The following is a 23982-nucleotide window of genomic DNA, read 5'->3' as shown; positions in this document are numbered from 1 at the left end:
TAGTCGAGGGGAGTGAGGTATTTTTCTATATTTCACTGGATAAAAAATGCTGTCCAAAATAAATGATAAGAAATTATAAATTGATCATTCTTTATTATGAGTTCATTTCTTCATATGATCGAGAGCGCTTCATTTATGAAAGCTGCATCATCTTCCTCCTTCCTTCCAGACAAATTCTTGCTTTCAATGCATCCATTCAACCAATGTCTTATTTAAGATTTCGCGCACTATTCACATCTGTGAACAATCCAACACAACTTAGTTTTGAGTGCTTTTAGTCATCCGAGTAGGCACAGAAGGAAATAACTCTCTTTGTAGAGCAGACTCAGTTCTACACAGCCCCAATTACCATAATTATAAAGGCATAATATCTTAGAATATAAACTGCCCGAGATCGAATTAAATCAAATGTCAATGAAATCAAAATAATGAAATCAGATATGAAAATTAATTATTATGAAATTAAATTATTACTATTAATTTTTTTTCAATTCATCATCAATTTATATAAAATATCAATTGCATTACACTTTTAATAATATATATATATATATATATATATATATATATATATATATATATATACGGAGTACTATATTACTTTCAAATTTGATAATTCTGAAAAAATACATTTTTTTACGACTTTGATATTATTTATTGAGAATGATAAAAGATATGTAAAAAAGAATGGGAAACAGCGCTTCTCATTTGCATTACAGTTTCATTAAGTGAACATCTTTGCATAGAATGTTATATTATATTAAAAATAAATGATCCGGTCAAAGGAATTTTAAGTTTGTATGAAGAAGGATTTAATACTTCTGATAGGATTAATAATAATCCCGGGTATTCCGATCGTTTTTACTCCATGAAAAATGAAAAAGATTTTTTTTTAAATTATTGTTCAGTTTATTCTAGTTTGAAGCAACTCAACTACGCAAATATAATCAAATTCTTTCTTTCTCGTACTTACTATTATTCAATTATGAAATATCTTAAAATGCATTCATAGATTCGCACAAACAAACAATGAAATATATATGTTTCTAAAGAGATATATATACATAAAACGCTAACGTACGTGAATACTGCAAAATTATTTAGAATCCATTTGTCGTACAATTTTTTTCACTGAATGTTGAATCATGTTTAAAATTAAATTCGATCCACTTTTAATTCGATATTACTTTTAAATGCGTGAGGAATCTATTCAGCTTTATTTAAGGGCGCATCTTTAAATAAGAGGTTCTTTTCTTTCTTATGCCTTTCTTAGCGCTCTTCCTTTACTACCTGTCACAGCTTTCTTCATTTTACAGTAGCCACCATTGGAGACTAACTTGTTCGCCCGAATTACTTATTTTTTTATTTTTTTTTAGAGGTTCAATGATTAATATGGAATACATTTTTTTTGAAAGAAGATCCATCTTGCTCATTTTATACAACTAAAAAACGGGAATTTCATTCACTCATTACTGCAACTTAAAAAGTCAATTAGGAAGTAAAAATGCGGAAATGGAAATCCTATTGTGGAGTGAAAAACACGTGATTGAATGTTCTGAAGGATGAATTGACATCAATACTTAAAGACGTTGTTTAGATTGAGTAGCAAATGGAATTAAAAAATATTAATAAATTTAAATTAAAAATAAATTAATTTGAATTAAAAAATAATAATAAATTAAAAATCATGCAGAATCATTTAACAGTGATTGATTTAACATGCAATGTGTTTTTTAATTAACCTACGATTTTTAACTAAAAGAACTTTTGAAACGTTGCAGATATTACTACAAACTACGAAAGGGCATACAAAATAAATTTAACGGATAAAATGAGAGTATCAAGAAGTAACGAACATACTTAATCATAAAGCTGCTTTATTAAAGTGTGTCTTTTTCATTATTCTTGAAAACTGATCAGCTGTGGCATTCTGAAAGACTAATGAGCTTCTTCTATTTATTCTACTAATTAAAATCATTCTTGTGATTCTCAAAGGTAGAAATCATACGAATACATATCTGGTGAAAAGCTAGCTATTGTAATACAGCATATAATTTGAGTATTGTAAACTATTTGTTAATGGCTTGAGTTGGTTTTTGAATGAAACTGAAAATGTCTTCGTAAAAATGAAGTTGTATTTTCGCAACATAAAAACCAACAATAACCATTTTTATCTTTAAAAAATACAATCGCCGATTAAATGCAATGGTTCGAAAAGTATTCCTGAAAGAAAAAAAGCAGTAAATGATATTCAGTAATTTATATCCTCACTGACTGTGAGCATTCGTAGCCACATGTAGTAAGGTGGGATTGTGGGACTCGTGTTCAGTCGCATAAGCGCTCACTCATTAAATAGTGTTATTTGCGTTCGCATTGTAGGTTTACTGGAACTTAATTACCTTTGGCGTACCTTCTAGAGGGGCTATAGAGAATGCACATTTCTCGTATTGATAAGAGAATGATTACTGATTGCGAGTTCTTTTTCTTGAAACATTCACCTTCTCTTCTCACAGTAAAACCAATCATTTCTCTTTAAAAAAGCTAGAAACATTTTTGAAAGTTTATTTTAGATTAGGTGTTCGGTATGCTTGCTTTTTTCTCTCTCCGTTATTTTGATCTGATTTTAAATATGAATAACAGTACTGAAGTTTCCGAAACTACAAAAGGAAAGCCATTTGCTGTGTATAATGGATATCAGTATCGGCAATACCGCTGTAACCTTGAAAATGTGGTAACATGGCGCTACATTAGCGAAAAGTCCGAAAAGTGTAAAGGGCTGCTGAAAACAAAAGACATCTATGTTCTCTCTGAAATGCGCCATTCTTGTAAACCGGGTGAAGCTCAAAGAAACATTTAGTAAAAATCTAAAGGAGAGTTCGAGATTATTAAGCAATGCCCAATTATCATCAATATGCCAAATATTTTAACAATGAAAATAAACTAATTATAACCTTTCCTTTCGAACTATTTGATTTGTTTGGATATTATACCATGCAAAACTATAATTGATATTAAATACTGAAAAAAAAATTCATTTAACTATTACCCTGATTGCAATATAGTCAAAAAGAAATTGAATAATCTAAAGAAATTAAAAATTGGCACTAAAACTATAGATATATCAAATTTTAGAATAACAAACTTCTATAATAATTATTGTAGGTATAAAAGTATCAAAAATTGTTAATCTCAATAGTTTTCAATACATCATTTTAGTAGGAGTAAAACTGTCCTAATATTTATTTAAATCAGATTCGTAATGGAAAAGAAATTGAAGTAAAAAAAAAAAAAATGTGCATAAGTGGATCATAGGAATCTGCCAATTATCTGCAAGTTTTCTAAGAAGTTATCTCTTAGAAGTTATTTCAGTTCATGGTCAGAGATAAATCAAAATTCATGTTGTAGAAAAATTATTCAAATTATATAATATTCTATCAGATCAAATGTCATGTTCAACGGATTAGCTTTTTTTTCTTTTGCTCGGCTGGCTGTCCGCTGTTGTTGGTATTATACAGAAATAGTTCCGCATGCTCTACAGTACTGAAACATTTTAATTCATCGTATGGAACCATATCACAAAAATGGCATGTTTTATACTTGTGCAATTGAAGTAGAAATCTTTGATAATGTATTAAAGACGAAAATAAGGTCATTTCAAAAATAAATGTCAATTAATTACTTATTGTATTCAAAAACAAGTGATTTGAAATGGACAAAATGGTTCCAACTGCATGTTGGAATCGTTTATTCCCTTGTTTTGTTCAATCCATGTCATTTCCTTTGTAGGTGTCTTTAATAATGTATTAAGAGAAAAGAGAAAGGAGACAGTTTCAGAAATAAATTAAATTACTTTATACATCACTTTGTACAGTTTTTTACATAACAATAACAAATGAATGGTTTTCATCTATTTGTATTCACAGTACATCACAAACTATGCTCACATGCACGAATAGTAGAATTAAAATGATGAACATCAAGTATTTCACTGTGCAGAACAGAGCGTCTTCAAAACGGGAAGAAACAATGGTGCCATTCATGCCCATCCATTGATAAAGCGGAATTAGTTTCCAGATAAGCAGACTGATATAGGACACATTTATTTGCATCGAAGCCTTTGCAGCTTCTTAAAAAAACATATGTAAGAAAAAAATAGAAGTCACTGTGTTTTTCTCTGGTCATTTGAAAAAAATAAATACATAAAATGCAAAGAATTTTCATCAGAACTAGAAAGATATGAATATTTGGGTTTAAACTTAACAGAGTGTACAATCCACTTGTCTGAAAAATAATTTAATGATCTTCTGCAAGACAAAAATAATTTATGTAAAACTGTGTTGGCAAACAGTCTTTTCCTCGATACTAAATACATGACACACAGATGAGTTATGAGTAGGAAAAGTATTTGATTTCTCATTATTGCTTTCAGTCGGTGTTTGAAAGGTGCTGGGGGATCGCCAAAGGATTTGCGCTTCGTAATGAAAATCTTGCAAGCGAACTCTCCTCAACGATATCACTCACGAGCAAACTTTCGTTGCACGTCGAAACGAATCAAGTATTCTTATCTACCTAACATTTTTCTTTCGCTTTGACGCTGTTTAACGTGACCCTATTTTTTGCGAATGCAATGGCATATTCGATTTCATTTCGAGATAACTGCAACAAAAAGGGAATAGAATCCCTTTTCAATGATATTAGAAAATCTTTTTCATTTCAGTTTTAAAAAGTTCTATGCGAAGAATCATGGATGAGAATGAAACATGCAGATTTTGGAAAAGGAGTGATCTAGTTAGCTTCAATCACTAAGAAGGCAGAAATGATGAAAACAATCCATTCTAAATAAATCTTGTTTGTAAATTAAATGTATGAAAGATTTTGATGTAAGTAGCAATAGCTTAATAATGAATTTCTAATTCCGTTTGTTTCTTTTAGAATGTTTCAAGTACTAAAACTTTGACTTATTTACTTTTATTATATTTGGCCGAAAAATGAAGCTGTAATAAAACGAAATTTTTAATCACTTATTTTATCTTTGAAAGATAAATATTTGGTTTTCTTGTTGAGAGAGCATATAGGTTGACCAAAGCGCAAATAAATCGCTGCGAGATCATTTAAAAGGATATTATTTATAAGTATAGAAAACGTTATATTTTTTAACATTAACAGCTTAAGTATACTATGAATGTAGACATTTGGGGAAGGCATGATAGCGTATTAGTTCATGTGAAACAAAAGGCTATCTCATTTTTAAGAAGTAAAAGCAATTTCAAAAATGAAAAGGAAAAAAAAAAAGAGAAACTGAAAAAAATGATTTCTAGCTGCATAAAAAGAATCAGTTGAAATAGCACAAGTTATGTTTGGCTTTGGTTCTACTGATAGCCCGGCATTTTGCTTGTGGAGGGAAAAAAATCATCAAATCCTAATAAAAACATTCATTTACATATGCAGAGATTCATATATGTATTGATAATTATTATTGCATAATTACTTAATAGATCATTATTATTACATAATACTCTATTATATAATAGAGATTCATATATGTAATGATTCAACAATCTTTAAATTGTTTCATGTCTTTAACACTTCATTTTCAGGCATAGTAAATAAAGCGTTAAATTGTAAACAATGCAAATAAGATTTTATAATTTTTTATACTGAACAATAAAATTTTATAAATAAGGCAAACTTCATCGCACTTCTGTAAGCTGCCGCAAAAAAGGAAACAAATTGCAAATTGAAAGTCAATCCATCTTCGTTGAAAAGAGATTGTGTAAGTTCTGTGGACAAGGCAAACTTAAGCTATATGACAGTTTAAATGTGACATTTAGTTTTTTCAACAATGTATTCGATCTAATCCTTTTTAAACAAGAATATTCAAATTTGAGTTTAAAAGCATTTTTCTCATACAAAATCTTTTTAACAATCAAATACGTTTAAATAGGTCAAAAGTGTAAGTCCTAAAAAGATGAAGTCTTTATTTGTGTTTTTATATAAAATAACGTAAAATATTCAACGGCGCTTCAACGAGTTTTCAAAACGAATACTCGGCCAAATATTGAACTCTCAAAAATCCATAATCTGAATACACTTTAATTTTCTTTATACAGAATTTAATTATGATACTATTCTAAGTCACAAGCTAAAATTTTCTGATATGTTACAGATCCACCAAAAGTTTCAAAATAGATTTTTGTAGAATTAACAATTATCGAATCAGATTTTTTAAAAAATATTTTATAGCAATTTCGTAGTAATGCTTATTGAATCGTCAGATATGAACAGATGATATAAGTTTCAAAGCCATTCTCAAGACTGGCACAATGTGAGAAAATTGAATTGAAATGTTTATATTTTTACGAAGAAAATATATTTTTTAAGTGTTTGAAGAACTGTGCTCCTCACTTTAAGCAATAACGCTTCTAAATAGTGTAAAAAAATAAACTGAAGGAATTTTTGGTTTGTGACAATGATTCTTCTGAGCTAATCAATGAAAAAGGCTCTGACATTCAGAAAAAGGAACACTTTAAGAAGCTTTAACTAAGAGAAGCGTTTATTCGGTTACGTGGATGGTAGGTAAATTGTAGAATGCTGCAACGCTGCAAGATTCGTTGTTTGTGCTACAGGACGTAAAAAAATTCTAATGTTTCATGCTGACGAAGAGTGAAACAAATTAATTATATCTCGCCCCTACAAGCAAATGTTTCTTTTTCTCTACACGCCATTAACTAGCAGAGCAGATTTTTTTTTTTTCGCCGCTGTTACCAGAATCAATTTCTAGAGGAACATTTATCATCCGAGTCAATGGTACCTTAAGTTAGGAAATGGTCTTCCTTTCCATCGAATTTCACTTATTTTTCATATGAAAGATGATGTCTATTTGTGTATGGGATAAACTGAAGAATCTGTACTTCGTATTCGCACAATATAATATTTGCAATGATTTATACCGCTTTATTTCTGCTCCATTTTAATTTTTGTGTGTGTATGTTCGTTCTTTTGTTTAAAAACAAAGATTTAAAAGTTTCTTTGAAGTGTCGTAAAATTATATTCCTTTTGGCTTTAGTTATAAATAAAATTCTCTTTTTACTTAAATTATATCATTCCTTAAGAATATTTGATCATAATTCTCTAATCCAAACCCAACATTAAAAAAAAAATCATTTCGTTGATTGAAAGCTTATACAGTGCATTACAGTTAAACTCAGGATCTAGCCTTGCAGACATCCATACATTTTCTATTAAATCTTCCAAAACCTGTTTCTTATTCAACTCATAAAAACTGATAAGAAAGTATGTATGTTGTTTTCGTCTTTTATGAAAAGAAACATAATACAAAGAAAGAAAATTTTCTTCCTTTCTTATGAGTTGTAGCCAAAATATATCTAAACATTTCAACAAGTTTATAGAAGTGAAAAAAATGGGACATAAAAGAATAAAATCGCAAAGGAATATTGCACAATTATTTTAGATTTCATTTCGACGATTCACGTCAGGTTTTACACCCCTTAGAAAAGTAAGAAAATTTTCTTTCAAAGGAAAAAAAGAAAGAAATATAGTAAGAAAGCAGCAAAGAAATGAAATATCCCTCACACATTTTTAAATCCTTGTATAATTTTTAAATAACAATTTCTAAATTAAATACATTCCAATTAATAACAATTGCAAATTTGGAATAAGAGTGTTATGAATGAATATTAGAGCCGTTCTTCTGTTGCTGCGCACTTCTTTAAGGCAATAGTATTGTATTGTATGCATATCCGTTATATGCATACAATGCATTGTATTGTATGTATATTGTACTGTATGCTTTGCATTTAAAAATATTATATACATAATCCCTCCATAAATTAAGAAATTCTTGTTTAAGAAACAGCATATAATATCCAAGAAATCAATGAGTCAGAAATAGATATGTTCACTAATTAGTAGCATTCAATTCTTTAATTCTTCTTTCTTTTAAGAAAAAGGTTCTAGATGCAAGCCAGTAAATTCCACCATACTTTATAAATATATTATAAGTATACTTTATAAGTATATAAGTATAATATTTGCCGGGCATTTACATAAATTTAATCAATAACAATTTTATTCGTTTTGCTGCTTCTGAGGGAGATGCCAAATTTGTCTTATTTCTCTGAATTAAAAATCATTTTATGATTTTTCGATTGCCATTCGACTTTCTACGATAAATCTCCCTTTTTCGTATTAATTTCAGTACCCGTCACCATTTATTGTACTAATGTTGCAACATGCGTAATTTACAATGTGTTGAAATAAAAATAAAATTATATGTCAACTATGAGGGAATGTGTGACGAATTGCGCAAATTGTGTGTTTTTTAAATTTATAAAACGTACTTCAACATTTAAAATACGAATAATAAAGAGCGGCTGAAATTAATTCGTTGTAAAAATGAAAAGCTGAACAAACAAGGATATTTTCCTAACATAAATAAATTACCATTTGCAAAATATTATTCAGCAAATGTATTCTGAGCATTTTAACAGAAATGAAACCATGTAATACATTGAATTCTGCCGGACATATGCATATACCCAACGAAAAGAAAAGCCTGTTTTGACTATCTGATCACAATTCAATGATATTCTAGAAACGTATATTGCAAACTATCTCCCATTCCTTATCATCACTAAAAACAAACAAATCCAGTACGCTTTCTTTTACATGCGTGCTTATCCCAACAAGCTCTGCTTCTGTCCGAGTTTTCCAGTGAAGAGCTTTTTAACTTGGGTGTTTAATAAGGAAACAACATCGAAACGAAAATTCCGTTGTGCGTACAATCTAACGGAATGAAGGGTTGAATCAGGCGAGTGGTGCCTCGTCCGAATCGCAACTGATTGCCAGGACCTCCTGCTCGAGACTCTCGTCTTCGAACATGTCGAGAGAGGAGGTGCTGTTACTATAACGGCGTTTATAGACGTCTCGCATACGTTCCCAGAAGACCCGGTTTGTCTCCACTGCTGTCAGCGTTTCTATCACTTCGGGGAAGATCGTAGTCAGGACTCTGAAAGGAAAAGTTTTAGATTCAGTGAATTAAACAGCATATATATATATATATATATATATATATATTAAAATCTACTTCATTAACTAAAATTAACTTTCAGTTTAATTCATCCCATATTAACTTCATTCTAAAATATGCTCTTATTTCCTGATCCCACTCCAATTTTCTATTTAATTAATTCAAAAGAAGCTTTGCAAAATGCTTTAATCAGCAGTTCCCACGCTCCGAAGGAAAAGATAAAAATTGCTGGCATAAAAATAATTTTTTTTTAAAAGATCCGTATAATTCCCTTACCTAATTCAAAGACTGTAGAGAAATCCCTATCAAAATCTCGCAGTACATAATCACAACGGTAAAATTTCATGAGAGACAATTTTCATTTCCTCATTTCGCTCTCTTTTACGCTCTTCTGCTCTTATGAAGGAGCGTCAGCTCGCCAGCGCCTCTTGTACATAAATCATGCTTGCCGGGATGAAATGAAACGACGTTTAAAATTCGAAAGTGTCCTTTCTCACTTTGGCCCCGCGATTCTGCTTCAATATATATATATATATATATATATATATATATATATATATATATATATATTGAATATAATAGTATATTAACTTACTCAAAAATGTTCTCTTATTTCTTGATCCAATTCCATTTTTTAAAATTTAATTAATGTCACGAGCTCTGTAAAAATGCTTAAATCAACGGTTCTAGAGCTCCGAGTGAAGGGATAAAAATCTGTCAAGATAAAGAAGTTCTTTAAAGAAACCTATAGCCCCCTTACTTAAATCGATACGTGTAAAGAAATTCCGATCAGAATCTAATAGTATATAATGACTGGGGGTATATGATATATATATATATATATATATATATATATATATATATATATATATATATATATATATATATATATATATATATATATATATATATATATATATATATATATATATATATATATATATATATATATATATATATAATAAAACCCAAGTTAAAAGGAAAAATCGAATCAAAATTAAACAAAATAGAATAAGACTCCGGCCTGAAGACTTTCTCAAAGGTCGCCCTTAGGCAGGGATTCAAAATAAGGGATTTTTTTCTGTGAGGAATCGGACTTTTGTCCAACAGTATTGACCCCTGGTGACCCGAAAATCCCCTGAAATTAAGGTCTAAGAGATACACCATTTTTACAGAAAAGAAACAAAACAATAAATTATAAAAGAATACGATCACCAATTTAGAAAAAATACAATAAAATAAAATAACTATATAAGAACACTCATAACCAATTATTAAAACAAAAAGGAAAGCACATAACAGCAGCAGGTAAAAAATTTTTACAGAAAGTGTCCCTTCCTGTCTTATTCCGTTTCTGCTTACGCCATTCAAGGTAATAAATAATTGGAATGTCTCAGCTCCATCTATGAGTTAGTTAATATGCAGTCTATTTTTATTTCAGGCAAAGGATCAATATCTAATCATCTCATTTTTTTATTAAAATATCAATATTGCAGTAGTTTCTGGTTAATTATTAGTAACTACTAACTGCTAAGTGAATTATTAGTAACATTATTAGTTACATTTTTAATGAGATTATTTGTTGCTTCAATATAGGAAATCTTAAGTCAATAGTAGAAGAGAAATAAAATGCAAAACATGAAGTGAAACAAGGCGATCGACATATTAATTTCTTATCAGGCTTTGAAATCACCCAATTTGAAATTTCCGGAATCGAGGATTCCATATGGAATTTCACGGACCCACTTACTTATAAGCAGGGTGGACGATGTTCTTGATGAACCCAATCTGCAGTTCGGGAATGCAGGCCTTTTCCCTGTCCATCATTTCGCTGGGGTGAACCCCCATCGCCTTCTCCAGATCTCCCTGGGAGAAGAACTCATTGTAGATGAGCTCCTGTTGGAAAGGAAAGGAATCGATGAGGGAGTAACAAGTCAAGTAAGTTTATGCTCAAAGGGTCTTTTCCGCCACTGTTTGTCTTGCTGGATTATCTTGCCAAAGCAGCTGGCTCCGCTGGTATTGATCCCATAATTTAATCGCTTTCACTCCGGACGCTGCTGGATGTGTTGAATATTGATTCGTTTCGTTTCTCTCGTACGGCAAGAAATGCACTGGATCTTAATTAGAGTATCGATCAAGAAGCAAACTGTTTAAATGACGGCAATATTAACTGAATTGAATCTTTGAAGAGACAATCGAATTGGGCAGCTTCTTAACCTTTTGTCCGTAAGCATATTATAAGGAAGCTTGAATAATTAATAATAGAAACGTAAAATAAATTTTTGGAAAATATTTGAAGACAATAATTTTACTAATCATTTTTTATCAACCTTCTAACAAAAGAGCAAAGTTAAAATATTATTGCATTTATTTCAGTTTTTAATTTTTATATTTCATTTTTAAATAAGTTTATAACTTTATAATCTTCATTTGTTATTTATTTGAACTATACATTTTTCATACTTATGAATGTATCAAATATTTCCTTTTTGCCAAGAAAATTTACAATGCCGAGATTCATTAAAACACCGAAATCGAGTGGGGGTTTATTGTTATAACTGCGATATTTTTCCGTGTTTGAGTACGAATTCTAGTCAAAATACATTTCATTACTAACTCCATATTAATAAGAAAAATGCACACAGTTCATTTTCTCGCCGCTCCTTGTCAAATGAGTGATTTCGTATATCAGTAATTTCCTTTTCCCACAGAAGCTGTTCGTCATGCCCCATATTTGGCCTGCGCAGTTACCTGGATTTTGACAAGAGCTTTTTTATATTTGCTTGTAGCATTTTCCGCTGTGAATGACCCAACGTATTTGGGTCCTTAATTTGATATCACTGTGCAATATTTTACTATGTGATTTGGTTCACTGTTCCCTATTGTTCCTTAATCCTGCATCTCCATTAGTTCACAAGAAAGAAGACTTTCAATTTCGAGGTAAAATAAACTCACCACCCTCATCAGTATTAGTTTTCCGTTCTTCCTGATGTTAAAAAATGATATAAATTTTGGCATCTTAATGCAGTCCGTCATATTCATATCGGTATGGTGTAATTATTTTATTGCCCTAGTCTAACTTCCGAGATCTGAGTATTATGTACAATGCCGAAGCTTCAAGAGAAATTTTTCGGAGCGTCCTTACCGCTATTTTCTTGGAGCTCTTCCAGTCCTTCGTCTGGTCAGAAAGGTCACAGCAGGTGATGAGAAGGCAAAGCAGCAGCTGATGATGGCTCTGATTATCGACATCGTAACCCTCTGAAAGCATTACAGAAAAATTGTTGTACAACCCTTTCGAAATACGTTACTTATTATTCCACAATTGAATTACGAGGCGCATTCGGAAAGTAAGAACCGTTTCAATGTACCGCCGCCGCAACGCTGCGGTCGGCGTTCGGCGCATGTGCACTAGTCTTCCTTGTTCACTGGTTCCCGACGCCATTTTGGTTGCTCTACATTATGTTTTCAGCTTGCTGATGTTTAAGACAATGACTGATCCCGCCGGCTGTGAGATTCGTGCTGCAGTTCGATTTTTGAACGCAAAGAATGTGAAACGAGCTGAAATATATCGTCAAGTTAAAGATGTTTACGGTGAAGACACGACGAGTGATGGAATGGTGAGAAAGTGGGTTAGAATGTTTAATGAAGATGGGACAAATGCCCACGATGGGGGTCAGAGTGGTCGACCTTCTGTTGTCAACGATGATCTGGTAAGGAAAGTTGATGAAAAAAATCCATGAGAACAGACGTTTCACAATGACGATGCTTTCAGACGAATTTCCACAACTTTTATGTACTCTTTTGTACGAAATTGTTATCACAAGGTGTGTTCCAGATGGGTTCCAAAAAGGCTGCGGGAAGTTTCTATGAAGAAGGTATAGAAAAGCTGGTAACCCGCTACAACCAGTGTTTGAACATTGGCTGAAACTATTTATAGAAATAGTTTAAAGTATGAACTTCGATCTAAAAATAAAATTGGCTTGAAAAGAAATTATTTTACTAGTTTTTTGTTTGTTTGTTTGTTTTCAAAACGGTATTTACTTTCTGAATACGCATCGTAGAACAACACAAGGGTTTGCAATTTTTCATTACATTTTAGAGTTAATATCTAGCCTTTATTTGCGCTGCATTCAAGAATATATAATGGATTGTGTGTGAATTATACCTTTCTGGTGAGATACATCTTTTTAAAATAATATTTTAAGAAATAAATAACAAATTTTGTTAGAATAAAAAAAATATATGTTCGAAATATTAAACATTTTTTATTCAATTTCGAAATTTTTTTCATTTTGTCTTATTTATTTGCTAATACTTTTAACTTCCGATATTTTTTAATGTCTGCTTGGCACTTAGTTCACCAAGATTTTATCTTTTCTGAAAATGTTTCCTTTGATTCCTATAATGCTTATAATAAGGAATTTCGTTATCTATTTTCACTCTTTTTTTATGCACTAAAGTTTTTATTTTTTGAACATTTGTGTGTTCCCAATGACAATTTAATAATTTTAGAATTTAAATATTAGTTATTTGAATAATTTAATCATATTTTACTCAACTGATGAAAAATTTTTGAATAAAAAGGGAATTTCATTATATTAATAATAATGAATTATAAATTAAAGACAAAAACAATATAAAATAATTAAAATAAATAATTACTCTTTTCAGTACTCTAATAAAATCAGGTTTTTAAAAGCTGTTTTATTAAATTTATAATACCTCTGGACATTGTTTCGATGTCTTCTACAATTCTCAGGTGATGAGCGAGATCTGTGGCAAGGATGACGTCCCTCATGCAATCCAGACATTGAGTGTATTCCTGAAATAGAAATAAAAACGTGAACATATCTATCAAGATACAGCATGAATAATGCTCTTTTAACACTTCTTGACCACGAAACACAACTTTTTCAAACTTTATTTTCTCTTTTTTATACTAGCACGCAAAACTAACAGCAGTTTATTTTTAACTTCACGGAGAATCATCTGATAGGCTTGAAATTAGCGTTAAATTATACAATATTGTGTATCAACACATTATATGTAACTTGACTATTACAGAGATGAACAGTAGGTATACTGAAAGTAATCAAACAAGAAATTTACTTTGAGAAAGACAGTTGTTCAAAATAATCGTCTTGTAAAAAGGAAATATAGAAAACAGACGTCCTTTATTAAAAGATATGACCACTGCGATATTTTTGCATGCCCACTACAGGTTTATCAAGAAGATAAAGAAATGTGCAGAAAGTTTCGTTTCCAAACATCTTCCATACATGGAGACAAAGTTAAAATCAACACTTTTCAAAGTTTCAATGCATACAATGTATCGGTGCATGAGTAAGAAGTGATTTTTCATTAACGTCTGCGAAAATAACATTTTCTGTAATGGCACCTGTATAAGCAAATGGGATTACTAGCCGGCTTCAATATCGGCTAGCAGTTGTATGTCCATCAAAAATATGAATCTCCCATTCGATATGAAACTTTCACTCAGAAATCCAAAGCTGTTCAAACTTGCTTTCCTTGATGTTACTGGACTTTCCTCTCAACATGTTAATTGACATCCGCAATCATTCGTTTTAAACTGCTTTTATTGAATTTATTATTGGGGATCTACTCAGTAACAGGGATCTCTTTAAATTACATTATATTCCACCTCCGATTGGTGGGGGCCAGTATAATGAACTTTCTAAACGATGAACAAATAGACTATCCTTATGAAGCACCTAATTTGCCTCATAATTTAATAGTGTAACTGCCAGTAGCGTTCTCTATGGACAAGTGAAGTTCTTTTTTTCATATGTGAAAAGACTTAAAGGACCACTTGCAAACTTTCTAATCGCTGTACTCGTGTTTCAGAAAAATCATCATGCATGGTAACTGCACTGAATGTATATCCCACCACCCACTGGAACTCATCGTGCAAAGCTCTTCTTCCAGCTTACCAATTATTATTACTTGCGCAAATGGTGTCTTCTACTCGTATTAAATTTAGAATGGACTTAAACTGAAAATGACTGTCTTTTTCCATGCGTATTATGCATATCTCTGAGGATATCATGTAAACGCCGGTAACTTAATGAGTGTCATCCTTGATGGAGTATAACTACAATTAGCAAGCGTACTGTCTTTCTATAGAATAATAAATTTCATTAGTTGTTATATAGCACTTTCGAAAACTCATGGCCGTAAGCTTCTAAATGTATTCCGTATTGTTAGCTCAGCTAATGAAAATATAGCTTCAGTTGTCATTTGAGCATAATTTCTTTGAGATAATTTATTATCATCTTTCGTGAAAGTTTTAACATTTCAAGAACGCTTTATTCATAAAAGTGCTTCAACAAGCGAAAAATAAAGAATAATAAACGATTATCAAGTAACCTTATATATACAAGGACAGCAGATGCAAATTTTCTAATTAAATAGAATTGTCTAAAACAGGGTCCTATATCTGTATGCTACATCATTTCTATCAAAATATGAATGACCATGGAATTGATATAGAACTGAACCTAAAACGTTATCCGAGCTTGATAAACCGTTTTCAGTACATTTCGTTTTCCGTACCTCAAAAACCATTTGATACAAATAATTTTACAGAACAAATATACTGGTGGAAACATCGAGCTTTCTGATTTTCACTTTACGGAACGCAGTCTTTCATCGCGTGAAATGAAAGGTCTAATAAAAGTAATGAATGGAATTATTTACCTAAAAGACAGTTATCAAATGAAAAATTCAGATAAGAAAGTTTGCATATTAAAAAAAAAATTTTTTTTTCAATACAACTTTAAAATTTCTTACGAGTTGTTTGAGAACTAATAAATTACATTTTTATAAAGTAATATGAAAATTGTTATTAAATGCTCAGAAAAAAAATAATATTCATTCATATTTAAAGAAAGTACCGGTTTTAAAGTACACATTTTAACCAATGTTCTTTGCAAAAATAAAAATCTATTAAAACAGAAATATAATTTTTTTCATACATCTAAAGTTGAAGGAATCTTACTTTTCTGGAGAGATTTTCCAATATATTACATCCATCGGTGTTCAGAATAGCCATAGCTTGAGCAAAGTGGTGCCTCTATAAAGAGATAAACAAAGATATTTCGTAGATGTTTGCCAATGTATATGAGTTTAAGACAATTTTGTCGGTAGAACTCCAAACTTACTTCCATAACTGAACCTTCAGAACAATATAAAGCAGCCAAATCTGATTTCTAGACAAAACAAAAATAGCTCATCATAATTCATTACTTATATATTCGGTTATCGCAAAAAATAAATATGTGGTAAAGGTTAACTTACGGAAGCCACTTGAAAATTATTATTTGTCCCTCTGTGGTCTAAATCATGGCATAAACAAGCAACAAAAAGGGCTAAGCTTTCTAATTCTCTGAAAATATAAAAATAACTTTTCATCAACATTTTAAGATGTAAAATATTACCATGGTAAATAATTAAGAACGTGCACTACGCCTTCATGAACTCTGCTGCTTTTTTTCACCCATTTATAATCAGATGTATCAGGAATAAATTATCCCCAAAACAAGTTTTCTACATTTTACACTCATTTTCATGTTGGGGGAAGCACGACGATTTTTTTCATCCTTACCTAAGATCTTTGCATGCCTAATGAATTCCTGGGTAGCAGTAACAGTTTTCAAGTGTATTGCGGAGCATGAAGAATCATTTCAAGAGAAGAATGCATTACTGCAATGGAACACAGCTAGCTAACGTATTATATGCAAGCAAGTATTTTCCAAATAGAAAGCTGCCTGACATCTTCCTCTTCTTAAAAAAATGCCCCTGCTTTGTGAACTCGTTCATTCAAACGACGATACAAACCCGTCATATCTCTGCCTAACAGAAGCAGGCTCGAGAATCCACGCATCGACATTGCTAAGTAAACACTGTGGCATTGAAAAAAGATTTTTAAACTTCTTTAACGTGCCAATATTTTTTTTTCAATTGTATAAATTGCCGCATTTTTGTGTGGATAAAATCAAATTGAGATCTCTTTGCTTTCTTTTTTTTTTGTGAGTGCCTCCCGTTTTTGTGATCAGACATGTCTTTAAGGTTAAAAATAATTTCCACCATGGTCCGGAAAACCATCAATATTCGAATAATCATAATTTGATGAAATGATTTCATCAAATTATTTTTAAGCAAAAGAATACATAAATAAGCATCTCTCTGTCCTTTCAAATATAGCATCTCATTGAGTAAATTGTTCTTCTAATTCTAGAACGTCAAACTTACGACAGGTAATTTCCCATTAGGTTGACATTTTTGTGCATTAAGTAACAAAAATGTGCGACAGCGAAGGCGTGCATCCAGTTGTGATAAGGTGGATCCCGGTAACCTTTCTTCACCATCAGGACGAATCTAGATGAAAAGAAAAAAGAAGAAAGGATGAATAAAAAAAAAAGCAATTATTCATGGACAAAATCTGTAATGTCATTCTATATAACTTTTTTCTACAATACATTTACATTACGAAAATAGTCAGGACATCCAAATAAGAACGCATTCAGATCATACAATTCGCCCATTATTTAAATCATTAAACGGAATTGAACTCCAAGGAAAAAAATTGAAACAAATAATCTGAACAAAGCGTAGTTTTAACTTAAATTTAACACATGTGAAATGAGCACCATTTTTAATTTCATACTTATAAATTATAAGATTAGCATCTGCTCAGTTGTAGTAATAAGCAGAATAAATGTTTCGAAATGATACTTCATAAACTTCAAAGTAAGAAGATTATTTCTCCTGATATTTTAAGATGATGTATATCTTTCTCATTGTTTATGAAATGAATCAAGCCTATTACTCACTTGGCAAGGGTATCAATAGGAATACGCCACCGACGAATCATTCCCAAATCTTGAAACATGCACATGACGGCCTTTAAAATAAGAGAAAAAAAAAGAATAAAAATCAGAAACAGAAATGCGTTAAAATCAGAACAGAAATGCGTTATTTTTGTACAGCGCCAAATGGCGCTTCAAAAACTCGCACAAAGCCTCTTGGCTTGGAATCTTTGACAGTTTGAAAATGTTTAAAGTGCATAGCTTTAAAGTGAATAAAATATAAATTCGCTAAAGAGTTTAAATATTTACAAGATTACTTTAAAAACTGATTTCGATTATGGTGCCTTGGAAATTTTTTTAAGGAAGCAGGATTAAATCAGGATCACATAAGGCACATCAAGAGTCACGCAACCAATGCCATTTTGGAATCTTGTAGTGCGTCTCACATTTGCTGGTTGTAATATTTTATCACAAAGCTGAATCCAAACAATGTCGTAAGATGTTGAATGAGATGTGAAGGGATGCGTACAATGCGGAAATGAGATTACGGAAATGAGCATCACAATCGTTTGTTAATTGTCCTAGATTCTTCCTAACAGGCTTTCAAACTATTCAGTACAATATAATGCTTACTGCTTTGTTTTGGTTACTCCCATTATCGTACAAAGAACATTCTATCCCTCTGTTTAATGGATTACGAAGTAGCCCTATCGAAAAGGCAAAAGCCTAACAAAAAATTCAAATTCATGCGAATTCGTTTTAAATAAGTAAAAATTTGATAAGTACTCTGTTATTGAATCGGTAACTAAATCGATCATTATGAAATCAGTTCACTTTACCATATTGGTAAATGGTGTTATCGAATTACTTTATAGTGGCCCCGTGCTCACTTGCTAACACAGACTGTAAAGCATTTTCATTTCAGTCACACGAAATTTTCCGATTCTAATTATAGGAATTTAATGTCATTTCAAAATTAGGTGTCTTTCTACATCTTCGCCTCACCAGTGTCATCTCTTGTTCCTTCAGAGACCTCGGAATGAAAGTGAACTTGGCAAAATCTTCACTCAGCTCCTCAGGTGGAGGAATTTCAGTTTCTGCCAATTTTTTCACATCTTCTGGTAGCACCTGCCATAAAGAGAAGAATTATTAGACGGCAATATTTATCAGCAACACGTCACATGGAGGCTGACGATAGAAATAGTCAATAAAAGTTGAAAGCTTCCGTACACAATATAAGCTGTATTGAAAAATACTAACAATTATACAGAAAGCATACTTGAAATACAAATCAAGATATCTTTTTTTTTATTACAGCACGATGACATACATGGTTGGGAAACGCAAAGAGAGAATAAAAAATCAATAAAAGAATATTTATCAAAGATAGAGTATGAGTATGAGTAGAGTCTTAATAACAATAAATAATGAATGTTATTGACTTTTCACACCATTTAACATTGTTCATTCTGTAGAATGATTTAAGTGCATAAAAACGCTTCCTCATAACTAAACACTAGCCCTGTCTCCATTTATTTCTTACGAATTATTGAGAGGAAACAAGAGAATATTATAAAAATTAAAAATTAAATTCTTTTGAAATGAACAATAATGTAGTGTTAGTTACAGAATTAAAAACTTGCTAGGAGAGTACAATTTTGTTTTTTCGATTATTATACAAACTATACCGTTACTCTTTCTGATTAAAAATGCTAATGTGGCACGTTGAAGTTCTAAGGCAGTTAAGTACAAACCGTGATTGTCATTAAAAGATAACTACTAATATAACAAAATTGCTTTGATGTATTTTTTAAATGTTAGATTTCAGATAACATTCTTATTTTACGAATTATAAAAACTACATAAATATTAATTTTTAATCAAAATACTGTCATTTGTTTCTTCAATGAATTCTACAAGAATATATATAAATGTATGTATGTATTTGACAGAATATATCTTGATTACATTGAACATCCAACTACAGCACAACGAGACATCATTTTAATCACAAATTTTCGGTAAAAACTATAGCCCTTGGCTTTATAATGAGGGTTTCTTAATCTTTACGAACTACAGGAAAACTCAAAGTCTCTTCTTAGCAATCAAACAACTTTATCAGAATTCAATCAAACGAAAAGTATTCTTAATTAAATTCCATTTCTTTTCATTTAATTTGGAATACGATGAAGGGAAAATAATAAACAAAGAATATTTCAGCTCAAGATAAAATATAAATAAGATCCAATACATCATATTATTTATTTTCATTCGTTGGAAACTCCTATTACATAGGAAAAAAAAAGAAAAAAAATTCTTAAGAAGCGAATCAATTATTTGGAATTGCAAAGTAAACTAGAAGAACCAAGAAACATTTTCATTAAAAATAAAAGTTTATAGCACAGTATTTATTAGTAATAAAAGGTTTCGTGATATAAAAAGATGGGATACAATAACTATTCATAAAGTATTTTTATCTTTCCTTAGCAAGGAAATAAATTTATTTCTTTAATTCGTAACCGCGTCAAAAAGCGGAGAGTTTCATAATCTGCATCAATGTGAGGAAAAACTTCTGTGCATCGCGTTTGTGGACCTTCTCCGAATTTTCACTTGATTTAAAGGGACAATGTATTCTATTAAATATTTTTGCAAATTATTAGTTACAGTTATGAAGTATTTTATACATAAGTATCACAATATAAATACCTTAAGTACTTTTAAAAAACTCTTAAAAGCAAAGTATATTATTTTTAAAATATTAAAAAATAAATTATTATCTTAATATTAAAATGCTTTAGGCGGTGTCATTTTTAAATTTTGCTATTATTTTCTTTCCTTATTACCCTATAAAATATTATTTGGAACAAAACTGGATATGTTTTTATAATTCCAATTAAATTTAATTCTTTAGAAATGTTTTTATATAAAAGCATATGTTCATAAGAATGTTGAGATGTTTTGAACTAAAATGAACCTTTAAGGATCTAAAACAACATCATAAAATTCATATTCGATCTACTTTTAATGTTAAATCGAAATCATTGTTATCCATTTTATGTCATTTCTTCAAAATTTAAGACGCCTGGAATATTTCTAAGTATTTCAAAGTAATTAGAACTCCATTTTGAGAAAAAAGTCATTAAAAATATATTGATTCCATTAACATTTCAAACATTCCTTTTATTCTGTTTTATTATTATTATATTCTATTTTACTTGAATGTAAACATATATTTTGAGGATGAAACCATAAAAAGGAATTTAATATTTTTTTCATTTTCTGGTAATTTAAATGTCCACTGTCCCTTTAGAATAGCTTAAAAAAAACTTGGCTAAACATGACACCGAACAAATATCAATATTTTTACTTAAGTTATTGGACTATTTAACAAACAGATATTGCGTCATGGTTAGCCTGAGAAGAAAAAGATCGCATTTCATAGGGGGAAAAAGGGACTCGCCTGCATATGATACATCATAAGTTCATTAGATAACCTGCTGCGGTGTTGCGCGTCTCGGACCTTTTTCCACATCAATGACTGAAAAAGAAAAATACAAAATTAGAAAATGCTAACTGAAGCATGTAAAAGTCCCGATTGTTAAGCTCGTGGCTCAATAATAATTTTTTGTAAAATTAGTTGAAAAAAATTAACAAAAAAATGAACCCTCGAATTCGTATCGAGTAAAGTTTTGTAGTGAAATAATGTATTGTTAATAAATAACAAATTATAGAAAAGGTAGTTAATATATTCAGATAAAAATCTCATCCTTGAATTTTAAATTTGTTTGCATTCAAGGAAAGAGGAAACAGGAAAATAAGAAATAAAAGTGTTCTTTATTAGAAAAAGGCAAGAACGGAAAAGTTGCATTTAAAAAAAAAATAAAGCAGACTATATTTGTTAAATACGTTGCTTCAGTTGGGATTTGGAATCCATGTCACATTTTGCTTTTGTTTTTTCTAACTTTACTTATCATAATAACATAAAACAGTATGGATATTTTCCAGGGATAAATGAATTCTTTAATTCATTTATCTGTGAAATCATATTTTACATCTTCTTGATAGAATTGATCCAGTTTTATAAGAGGATGATGAAATAAAACTACAACCATAAAAATTTAAACATTGTATATAATTTCAATTATCAGTAAAAAGGAAAATAATTTTTTAACAAATTTATTCATTTCATTTAAAAAAATCATAACAAAAACAAACACTGCGAAAATGACTTTAAAAAACTTATGAGATCTCAATAATATAATTATATTTTTCATGTTCTCTATATAAAATGATATGATTGCTGTCTTACCTGAAGTTAAACATTTAAAATAAATGTCTTAGCTTAATTCCCAATATAAATTTTCATTAAACGATTTCGAAATATTTTTTAATTAAAAGAAACTTTTAAATGTTGCCAATTTAATTTTCAAATTACTTTATAATTATTTTCTAGGGAATAAAACAAAAAAATTAATCTATATCTTTATTTTCTATCTGTTGTTTCTATTAATGTATCAAACTAATTATTTCAAGAAGAGAGTGCATTCACTTCTTTTTATAATTATGTGATTTTTCGTCCAATTTTATGCCTTAACTTTTGTTTAGTAACTTTCTTAATACAAATGTTAAAATAGCTCACGTGCATAATACTAATTCCACAGTAAATAGCAAACGCTTTGGCAATTTCTTCATCAAAAAAGGAAAAGCACCGCCCATTTATTTTATTGCACAATTCTGCCACGCCTATGACGCCTAAAAAAAGAAAAGAATCTCGTTACTGAATGAAAGTTTCACATGAATATTTTCCATTTCATAAATATAATGAAGTTTCTCTTACCTTTGTCATCTTTTATGGGAAAACAGAGAATGTTTCTGTAAAATAAAAAAGTACAGCATGTTATTGCTAAAGTGATTAGATGCTAAGGATTGGGGCATTCTGGATTTATTCTGTGCTTGGAGTTTTTAAAAAATCCACTATTTATGTCAATTTTAAATAAAACATTCCAAATTCTTTCCTTAAAATAAATACAAAAAACTATCAATGAATTGATGTTCTTTTAAAGTTTCTCGTTTTCTGAGGAGGAAGATCAAATACATAAAATAGTCAATTGAAAATTTTTGCAGCCACGCGTCCGGTTGCCAAGAGCGGCTGGTAGTGAATAATCACACTTTGATATAATAATCATTTTCTTTGTTTTTATTGTTCGCGTTGACTCGTTATGTAGACAACGAAAGCGGTAAGGCGATAGAATGTCGCAGATGAGTCAGAAAAAAAAACCTTTTTTTACCTGTAGGTTCTATTCCCGTTAAATAATTAACCACTTTCTGGGTAGAGGCCTAGAATTTCTTCATTTTAATAAAGACGAGATAGACTCCCTTTAATTTAAGAATGATATAATGATAGTAAATAAGCTCTTAATTTTGTTTGTCTAAAGATGCATTATTATTTACTTTATTCAAAGTAATTTATTCATTTCATGTATTTTTGGTAAGAATGAAGGGAGCAATAAGGAATATTGTAAGATATATATCTATCACTCAATGGCCACGGTGGCCTGGCGGTAAGGTATCGAATTCAGAACCGTCGAAGTTGAAGTTCGAGACCTGAAGAACCGTCATGTTGATACATGCTAAATCCTTTGGGCCAAACGCCCCCCGCTAGTGTGGAAGTTTGGAGAGGGAGTGCCATCTCGGGTGTCATCCTCGTCATCTGACAGCGATACAAAATGACGACGTCGGGCCCAAAACATCCCTGGTGTATCTTTAGAATGGGACTTTAATATAACTAAACTATCGTTTAATATTAATTATTTTTCACAGTTTTTTACAAAATAATTATAACAGAAAACTATTGAGAAACTTTTTTATATTTTTCTATAATTTTGGATTTCAAAAATATTTTTTTTCTTTCAGAAGAATGCAAAATATTACCTCGTTTTGAAACCAGTTGTTTCATCCATTTTCCTATAGAACAGAGGATGAGCGTATGCATCATGGATATTCAGAAGTTCCCCTGCGCAAAACAAATTTACATAAATTTGCTAAAAGGAAAATAAATAAATATGCTTTTACAACATAAAAATAAATATTTATGATTATTAAAAA

At 30.4% G+C, this 23982-nt stretch overlaps 1 protein-coding gene across 2 annotated transcripts in view; it reads right to left on the bottom strand.

Annotated features, from left to right (window-relative positions):
• Positions 1-3828: 3828 nt before the first annotated feature.
• Positions 3829-23982, bottom strand: part of LOC129966577 (cGMP-dependent 3',5'-cyclic phosphodiesterase-like) — a 123804-nt gene continuing 103650 nt past the window's right edge. For both annotated transcript variants that reach the window (XM_056081038.1, XM_056081039.1), the window contains 14 exons: positions 23809-23890; positions 22715-22749; positions 22517-22629; positions 21338-21415; positions 18883-19005; positions 17902-17972; positions 17321-17446; positions 16367-16454; positions 16231-16278; positions 16068-16142; positions 13772-13871; positions 12195-12307; positions 10800-10945; positions 3829-9028 (listed from right to left, as the gene is read on the bottom strand). In XM_056081038.1, coding sequence (XP_055937013.1) covers positions 8827-9028; positions 10800-10945; positions 12195-12307; positions 13772-13871; positions 16068-16142; positions 16231-16278; positions 16367-16454; positions 17321-17446; positions 17902-17972; positions 18883-19005; positions 21338-21415; positions 22517-22629; positions 22715-22749; positions 23809-23890 — 1400 coding nt within the window. In that variant the 3' untranslated portion in view covers positions 3829-8826. The remainder of the gene's footprint in view (positions 9029-10799; positions 10946-12194; positions 12308-13771; positions 13872-16067; positions 16143-16230; positions 16279-16366; positions 16455-17320; positions 17447-17901; positions 17973-18882; positions 19006-21337; positions 21416-22516; positions 22630-22714; positions 22750-23808; positions 23891-23982) is intronic.

The sequence above is a fragment of the Argiope bruennichi genome, chromosome 4 (assembly GCF_947563725.1).
Source record: "Argiope bruennichi chromosome 4, qqArgBrue1.1, whole genome shotgun sequence".
Classification (NCBI taxonomy): Eukaryota; Metazoa; Arthropoda; class Arachnida; order Araneae; family Araneidae; genus Argiope; species Argiope bruennichi.
The sequence above is the reverse complement of the archived record's forward strand: the minus strand, read 5'-3'. Positions and strand labels throughout refer to the sequence as shown.